This window comes from Salvia splendens, chromosome 1 (assembly GCF_004379255.2).
Source record: "Salvia splendens isolate huo1 chromosome 1, SspV2, whole genome shotgun sequence".
In the NCBI taxonomy this organism is placed as follows: Eukaryota; Viridiplantae; Streptophyta; class Magnoliopsida; order Lamiales; family Lamiaceae; genus Salvia; species Salvia splendens.
In genome coordinates, this window is record NC_056032.1 from 29,510,361 (window position 1) to 29,519,895 (window position 9,535).

The 9,535-nt window shown below is 42.4% G+C and overlaps 1 protein-coding gene across 1 annotated transcript; it reads left to right on the forward strand.

Annotated features, from left to right (window-relative positions):
• Positions 1–3,349: 3,349 nt before the first annotated feature.
• On the forward strand, positions 3,350–5,341 carry LOC121766337. Its single transcript, XM_042162640.1, has one exon. The coding sequence runs from the start codon at positions 3,350–3,352 to the stop codon at positions 5,339–5,341; it is 1,992 nt and encodes a 663-aa protein (XP_042018574.1).
• The last annotated feature ends 4,194 nt before the right edge of the window (positions 5,342–9,535 follow it).

Here is a 9,535-nt window from a genome sequence, read left to right on the forward strand (position 1 = left end):
TTGTGTGAGATATTAGAGGAGTCGTCTCCTCATCTCTCATTCATTCTATTCTAACTCTCTCTCACTCTCAGTAGAACGTTTTCTCTCTTTCTTCTCTCTACTTTCTCTCACTACTCCCATGGCAGTTACAGCCGGTCTTCTCCTCCGATCTTCAGTTTTCTTCCGATGAATCTAAGTCTTTGTGGATTCTATCGGTGAAGCTTTGGAGTTAGGTCACCCTCTCGGTTTCCTTTAGAGTTTGGTGTTGGATCTAACCTAGGGTTTGAGATCCTTCTCGTTTGGGTGTTCGGTGCGAGAGTTCTTGTGTAGAACATGGAAGATCTGTGAGTTTGGTGATGCTTGAGAGCCGTGGTTGTGAACTGGTGGTAGTCGGTGAGACTTGTGTTTCTGGCTCCTGTGTTCTATGGTTTCTCACCTTGTGACTTGTGGTTGAAGCGTGTGGGGAGGTCCTTGGCCCGGTGTAGTCGCTGTTGCGACCCGAGCCATCTTCCGTTGCTTGTGACCTTGTTTTTTCCAGTTATGTTCTGTTTTAGATCCTTAGGGATCTTGTCTCTATTACTAATTGTTTACTCAATGTGCAGGTAATCGGAAGAGATGGAATCTCAAGTCCAGTTGTATACTTGAGATTAGTCTAGGGTTTTCGATTGTAAATCTTGTACTTAGTAATCTTGTAATCTTGTTTCTCTCTTTTGTATTTGGCTTGTTCCTCTGAGATTAGTCATCTCTGATTGTTGTATATAAAAAGAGGTCCCGGTAAATAGTGAATCAATGATGGTCTGATCCCTACAATTATAATATGTGGTTCATCTCCCAATACCCCTACTAACCTTTAAATTATACACAATCACAATCACAATCATTATCACACATAATTAAACAATATAAATGATGTATTTGGATATCAATATTGAAATTTATATACACATGAAGAACTACTCTCTGTCCCCAGATTTCATACTCCCTCCGTCCACAAATAAGTGTCTCAAGTTTCTTTTTTCGCCTGTCCATAATTAAATGTCTCATTTACTTTTTTACTACTTTTGACAATGACCCTACATTCAATTAACTCATCTTACTCGTCCAGAGCCTTTGTCCTAGCGGCAAGGAGCTTAGACATTATTGTATGAGGTGTCGAGTTCGAGTCCTCTTGACATCAGTTGTAATTTTCTCCTTGCTATAGGGGTTTATTTGTAATTTCCTCCTTCATATAGGATAAATGAAGTTAATTTTAAAAAAAAACTAACTTATCTCACTCACATTTTATTTTTAAATTAATATATAAAAGTAGGACCCACACTCTACTAACTTTTTCTACTCACTTTCTATTACATTTCTTAAAACCATGCCAAGTCAACTTAGAACACTTAATCGTGGACGGAGGGAATATAATTTAGCTACTCATACACAAAGTAGTGTTGGGGTTTGCACAACATAAACTGCAAATTAAGTAAATTCATAAAAGAATCTATTTAGGTGATTATGTGGATCGATTCAATTCGTACTTATAACACATATGAATATGTAGATTACACATTTAATTCACATAATATATTAAAATTCTAAAATTAAATCCTACTTAGATGGTTATCCAACGAATCGAAGTGACTTGCTACTTCTCCACGTGTCATATCTGAATGTTAGACAACAGATCTTCAAACCTGCATCCCATACTCTAAATCAAACTTTCTTGTGGATGAAACTTGTTAGAATTGAAGAGATATCTTGAAGGAGAACACCAAAGATCTGTTAGAAATAATGTTAGAAATAAGGCAAGATTTGATTAGAGGCAATTATTGTGATTAAGGAATGAGTGAATGATAAACTCGTGGTTTAGCAAGTATTTTGGATGTTTAACGTGAACATTTCAGTGTTTTTGTAGCATACTACTTGAGTTTACATCCATTATCCACTACATAAGTGTTTTGACGAGTTTGTCGAGAGTTTGGAGCTAAAACAGGTGAAAATGACTTGAAAACGAGCTTGAAGGAAGAATCGCCTGACCGGGCGCGCTTCAATGCGCGACTTTCGTATAATAGCCATAACTCTCTCATCCGGACTCCGATGGGGGCGTGCAAGATACTCACGCGAAGCCCTTTCGAAGATGAAGACAATGCTTTTAGAGGATTCACGAGAAAACGCCCGACCGGGCGATTTTTAACGAGAAAACGTCCGACCGGGCGTTTTGGTCGCGAACTCCATAAAGTTCGCCCGACCGGGCGTTTTGGCGACTTAAAATCGCCCGGTCGGGCGATGTGTTCTGCGAGATTAAAATTGCTATTATTTCCGCCCCGGGTATAAAAGGAGACCTAGGTTTTCGACCTCAACACACCATACACGCCCCATAGCAGCTTTTGAAGGTTTGGAGAGTGGAATTGAGAGGAAAGGCGTCCCAATCCTCAACAAGATTGAAGACGAAGACGAATTTCCGTTCAATCCACCCTTGGGAGTATTTTCATTGGTTTTCATGTTTTATTCAATGACTATGGTTTATTCTTATGTTTTTGAGTTGAATATGAGTAGCTAAATCATTTGTAGAGTTTTGGTGAAGACTACAATGAATACTTGTGATTGATTCAATAGCTTTTGATTACCTATGCTCTTGTGATTATTTTGTTTCATTCTTGTGCCTTTCAATTCAATTGCCTAGCTACCAATTGGATATATTGACCTAGTTTTGAGTAATCGAGAGGTACCTAATTAGGATTGATAAAAGAATGAACAACACCTAGATAATTTGCATTCGAGAGAAGGAATTCTAGAGTGAGGACTTGAATCTTTTGAGTATAGAAGTTAATTGTGAAGTATAGAAGGAGACTTCAATATTAATAGTTAATCAACGGGTTGAGTGCACTCGAGAGGGGGCTTAGCCTAGAATAGCGATTGTCCTTCTAATCCTAGAGACTTCAACGGGTAATCAAAGTTGTTGAGTTGTTTACATTGTGGGTATTGTAGTCGGATCCAAAGCTCTACCTCGTTCTCTTATTTGAAACCTATCCTTTGTTGCGTGCTTTTTACTTGTTTATGTTTAATTGTTTTTCCAAGAATCAACCAAACCTTTGAATCGTCTAGATAGTAGTTAAAATCGGTCCGTGGTACTTGAGTTTATTCATTTTGTCTCTGTGGGATACGATACTCTTGCTTGCTTTGTGCTACACTAGCCCCGTACACTTGCGGGATTTTCTTGTGTTGAAATAAGTTGAGTCAAGTTTTTGGCACCGTTGCCGGGGACAATTTGTGTTAATTTAGCTCAATATCGTGGTAAAGATAGAGATTACTAGTTTAGACTTTATTGCTTTAATTTTTGTTTTATTTTTGAGCTCTCACATTGAGTTTTCTTGTTTCAGGTTGTATGCACACACGCTCTAGGGGTCTACCTTTAGAGCCTATCGATCTTGAGATCGAAGCATCCAACAGAAGGAGAAACGCTTTGAGAAGGCTAAATCAAAGGATCCGAGTCTCTTCTCCGGTCCAAAGACGATCACCTTCACCAGTTCAAGAATCACCGTCACCTACTCCGTCACCAGTTCACTCCCCTATTCAGTTTGAGCCACATTCTCCTATTCTGATGGAGAATGGAGACGGGAATGATGTTCCACCACCTCCTCCAACGAATGCCCAGCTTCAACAACAACTCGAAGACTTGCAGAGGCGGCTATATCAAAGGCAGAATGTGATACCTGTCCAAAACATGTATGCCTATCATGGGGTGGCAAACCCACCCGTTGGCAACAATGTTCATGCCAACACATTTGAACTCAGGAGAGGATTAATTCAGATGGCTGAAAACAATGCTTTTAGAGGCCGACCCACCGAGGATCCTAACAAGCATCTCACTAAATTCATCCAGATCTGCAACACGACGAAGATAAATGGAGTCATAGATGAACAGATCAGATTAAGGGTATTCCTTTTTTCTCTGGAGGATGATGCCAAGGATTGGTTGTACAGTATGGAGCCCGACTCCATTCGCACGTGGGAGGCCATGGTTGAGAAGTTCTTAGAAAAATACTACCCACCGAGTGAGGCATTGAAGAGGCAGTCAGAAATCATTTCGTTTGAGATGACTCCCCAAGAGAGTATCCGAGGAGCTTGGGAAAGATTCAAGGGGCTGATGAAGAGGTGCTCCAATCATGGGCTGAATCCGACACATCAAGTCCTAGCATTCTATAGGGGGTGTCTGCCTGAAGCGAAGCGCGAATTGAACTTGAGCGCAGGGGGGTCATTGCTAAAGAAGGGAGAAGCAGAGGCCATGGAGGTGATTGAGAGAGTGACCTCTAATGATGAAGGCTGGAACAACGAGAGGAGCAACATACACAGAGTAGCCTCTGCCACAGAGAGCAGCCATATGGACAGCATGTATAAGCAGATGGAGCTCCTCCATAAGAAGTTAGATCTCATGGGGATGGGACCGGCTTTGCAGGAGCAGCAAGAGGGTGTAGAGGATGTCAACTACATACACCAAGGGGGCAATAGATACTATAACAACTCCCGCCCCAATCAAGGGGGTGGAGGTTACAATCATTTTGGGAACAAGACGCATCCTAACCTATCATATGGGAACCCCAACAATGCCCTTCAACCACCACCGGGGTTCACAGTTTCTCAAGGAATGATCACTGAGCCGCAGAACAAAAGTTCAGAGGACATATTGAATGCATTCATGATTCAGTCACACAAGAACATGGAGCATATCAATCAAAGGCTAGAGAAAGTTGAGAATAATATGCATGGCATGGCAGGACATATGAAGAGCCTGGAGACGCAGATGAGTCAGATTGCCCAAGCCGTGGGACAATTACATCAATCGGGGCAATTCCCAAGCACTACAGTTCCAAATCCAAAAGACTGCAAGGCAATCTACTTAAGGAGTGGGACAAGCTATGAGAGTCCTCCTATGCCCGAGGTGGAAGCTAAAGAAGTGCCCGAAGAGAAAGAAGAAGAGGAGATTGAGGTGGAAACACCTCTTATGCAACCCGAGGTTCAACCCGAGGCAATTGTTTCCCCCACGCCGAAAGAGGTTAAAATTCCTTTTCCTCAAGTGGTGCAAAAGAAGAAGTTGGACGAGAAGCTTGTTAAGTTCCTTGAAATCTTCAAGAGAGTGCACCTCAATATTCCTCTTATTGAGGCTCTCCAACAAATGCCCGGCTACCTCAAGTTTTTGAAAGAGATTGTGTCCAAGAAGAAGAGGTTGGTTGATTATGAAACCGTAAACTTGACCGAGAATTGTAGTGCAATCATCCAAGAAAAGATGCCGGCAAAGATGAAAGATCCGGGGAGCTTTAACATTTCTTGTGTGATCGGGAATGATAGGCAAACTAAGGCCATGCCTTGTGTGACTTAGGGGCAAGCATAAATCTCATGCCTTTAAGCTTCTTCCGAAAGTTGAAATTTGGTGTCTTGAAGCCAACTACATTTACCCTTCAAATGGCGGATAAATCCGTCAAATACCCGAATGGACTCCTTGAGAATGTATTAGTAAGGGTGAATGATTTTATCTTCCCCGTGGATTTTGTTGTTTTGGACATGAAGGAGGATCCAAATGTCCCTCTCATCCTTGGAAGACCATTCCTAGCAACTGGAAAAGCTCTAATTGACGTCTCTAAGGGAGAACTCACCCTTAGGCATGGAAACAAGACGGTCATTCTCTCCTTGTTGGACAAAATGAAACGTCATGAAGTGGAAGAGTCCAAGAGAGTGGAAGAGGTGCCCTTAAAAGTTGAAGAGTGCAAGATGATACAAGCGGCACATGTGAGGGCTAGGGATGATGAGGTTGAGAATCCTTTGGAGGAAATATTTATGCATGAATGGATGTTTGAAGATGAACATGGATTTGGGGTAAAAAGCTGAAGGTTGCCAGAGTGGAAATTGGAATACCTAAAGAAGGTGTTGTTGGGGCCGATGTGAAGCCCACTTGGTGGAAGAAGCGTCTACACAAGCTCTACTTGGCCGCTAAAGCAAAGAAGGGCCCCGATGACATTATCCGAGTGAGATTGGATCATTAAGTGAAAGCTTGAAGACCGTCGGGCAAACGACGTTAAACAGTTGCGCTATGGGGGATGCAACCCCTAGTAGGTAATTTTTTTTATTTTGGTGTGTTTTTGTATGTTTTGAGTGGAACAGGAAAATAGGCGTCGATGGGCGAAAAACGGACAAAAATTGAAGAAACGGCGAAATGGACACATTGTCCAGAAAGTTCGCCCGACCGGGCGTTTTGCAAATTGCGAATCGCCCGACCGGGCGTTTGATGAAAGCGGGATTGTCCAGAAAGTTCGCCCGACCGGGCGTTTTGCAAATTGCAAATCGCCCGACCGGGCGATTTCTTCGCGTGGTTTAAAAAACGCAATCGAGGTCAGTTTTTATACTTTCAAACCCTAGCCACAATTCTCTCTCGTTCCTCTCTACTCTCTCTCGCCCCTCCACCCTCAACTCTTCCACATACACTGATTTCACACACACACCATCCTCCTAATCCATCTAATTCAAGGGTTGAACCGATTAATCGGTCGATTTACTCAAGAACAAGCAAAAAAAGGGAGAAATCCGTTTTCTATCACTCTAAGCCCGAAAGGTATGATTTTTCATTCTTCTCTTGCTTATGCTCGGTGTTTAGATGATTATTGGTGAATCGATGGTTAGAACTAGCATGTTTTTCGTTTATTTGGAGATATCTTGACTAATTGCTAGTTAGAGTATGAATTTGGTTTGAATGGTTGCCTTGAGCATGAATTGTGCAATGTCCTTCATGGGTTTGTGGTTATTGAGTTTGGGGAACTAACATGCTTTGATTTGTGATGTCTACATTGATGCAATGTTAGATAAGTGATGCATGTTGGTGGAATGTTTGAGTTAAGCTTGATTGAGGTTTATTGTTGGGGAAGAGACATTGTGTGACACAATGGGGGGTTGATCCTCGTCTTGATAAATGTACGAATGAGAAGTTCTTTTAGTATAGAGTATGTTTGGGGGAGAGTGCCTTCATTAATGCACCTTGTTGGGTTATTGTCGAATTGATCTAATACTTTCAATTTTTAGGTAGTGAACGATGGCACCCAGCCACTCTGGAGTTAATTTGAATGCCGCAGAGAAGAAGAAATGGGCCGTACTCTCACAACTACCCTACCGGGTAGCTAGATATCCATGCCCTATCACAATCCGACGGTTGGGCATTGAGCAGTGCTTCAATGAGCTATGTGAAGAAGGGCAACTAAATGGGCTCTTCATGGCACAGAAGAACCCCGCCTATCAGAGGCTTACACTGGAGTTCTTATCTACCCTTGAGGTAGTCATGAACAGGAGGGAGATAGTGTCCATCAAGTTTCGTATGAGGAATGCTGAGTACACAGTGACGATGGCACAATTCAAGGAAATCTTTGGATTTTTAGGGGAGGTGTATAGAGAGCCGTTTAGCTTCAGTCACAATGCGAATGACTTCTGAAAGGCCATCACTACCGTTGATGACAACTTCGCCGCCAACAGGGCAAAGGGTTCTCTCATTAGGAACCCAGCCTTGCGCTTACTCCAGAAGGCGTGTGTATGCTACCCCTTCGCGCGTCATGAGCATGGGAGCGTGCAGAGGGACGAGCTCTTCCTGTTATGGACTATTCTGCACAAGGAGCCTCCCTTGAATTTGGGCCACTTCATGATCAAACATCTTGAGAGGGCCTCGAAGAAGAAAACCGGCACACTCTGTGTCGGTGCGGTTGTGTCAGCTATTGCACTCCATATGGGAGTGTCGACGAGGGGCTTGGTCGCCGACATTGTTGATAACTTGATGGACTTCAGCTTTTTGAGAAGAACAAGGCTGGTCGGAGTGGACCAACGAGGGCAGATATATTTGATACAGAGGGCAGCAGATCATTACCCCCTCCCGGACACCGTCAACACCTATGTGAACGGTCCTTTCCGCAAAGAAAACTGGAAGATGAAGGCTGCGGTCCACGAACAAGCCACGGCGGCGAATCCGCGGAACTTGCAATTTAGGGATGTAAGCCCGAGATCGAGATGGGGGTCGAGCAAAATGAAGAAGAAAATGAGGAGGAAGGTGAGGAACAACCGACCCACCAAGGGGGAGATGAAGCCGGGACAAGCACTCAGAGGACACGAAGCCGACAAGAGCGAGAAGAGGAGGACTACGGCTCGATCAATGAGAGGTTGACACGGATGGAGCTGCGTCAGCAGGAATATTGGGTCCAGAATGAAGCGCGATGGAACCAGTTCGACACCAACTGGACCCAATTCACTGATTTCAACAACGCACAATGGGCCAACATCAATGCCCGATTCGATGAATTCCGTGGCCAGTGGCAGCATCCACCTCCTCCTCCGCAGTGAAGGTCCATGGGAGATCCACTCTCTTTCAAACTTATCCTAGTTTTGCTTGGAATAAGTTTGGGGGGGTGTCTAGTGGATTCCCTCTTTTATCTCTCTCTCTTTATTTGATGATACCCCGGCCTGTACCCCTATTCTTTTGATGATATTTGATGATGATATGTGGGCATGTAAATTTGAAATTTGACTTGTGATGTTTTGTTGATCTTGGATGTTGGAGTAGGTGGCCTTGTTTCCTTGTTCCACTTGTTTTTGTGCCTTTGTTTTCTTTTTAGGTTTGTTGTTCTTGTTTCCTTTGGTGTTGAATAATCTCCCTTGGGTAGGATGATAGATTTGGGAAGAAAGTTGGTGAAATTGAATGGGGAGTTGGAGACATTTGGAGATGAATTAAGTAGGTGTGTTGGATGAGTTGCCTATGATGAGAACTGACGTAAAATGTTTGTGAAAACTTGTTGATTTAGCCAAGTAACTTGTATCTCCTTCTTGTAATTTGTCTAAAGTGAATTGCTCGTTGCTTTGCCTTTTGCCGAAAAATACCATGTGAGAATTGAGCCAATATCTTTTTCTAAAAATGTGTGATTTTTCATCAACTATGTTATATGTTTCTAGAACTTGCTCGCGGTCTTCTTGAGTCTACATAGTGATTATAGGAATAGGAGAAGACATTAGGCCATCCTTCTTATCCACTTTATATATCCAAATTTATAACCTTATTCAAAATATTTTTCCCTAGCTAGCCACTTTGAGCCTTTAAAGCCTTTTCCTTTGGAGCTAAATAAAAGGGAATGTCCATACACTCTCGGTGAAATTTAGTTTATATTCTGTGAAAAGAGTTGGAGAGACAAGGTAGAAAGAAAAGTAGCGTGTTTACTAGTGAAAAGTGCATAGACATCTTTGGTTAGAATGCGACAATTGGTTGGGCAAGAAAAAAGAAAAAAAGGGGATGTACAAAAGAAAGAATTAGAAAAAATGAAGAAAAAAGAGGAAAAAAAAATCAAAGGAATCTGGGAAGTGAGAAGAAATCTTGACGAAGTCTAGAATTTACTGAGATTCGAATGGTTGGTAGGGTACTAAGTTTGATGTAGTGAATTTGATTACTTTTGCTATGATTGGGTTTAGTCACTTTTTAGCCAAATATTTTCTCACCTTACCAAAGAGCCTTACACTACAACCTTTGAAAAGACCTTTCGGATCCTAAATCTGTAGT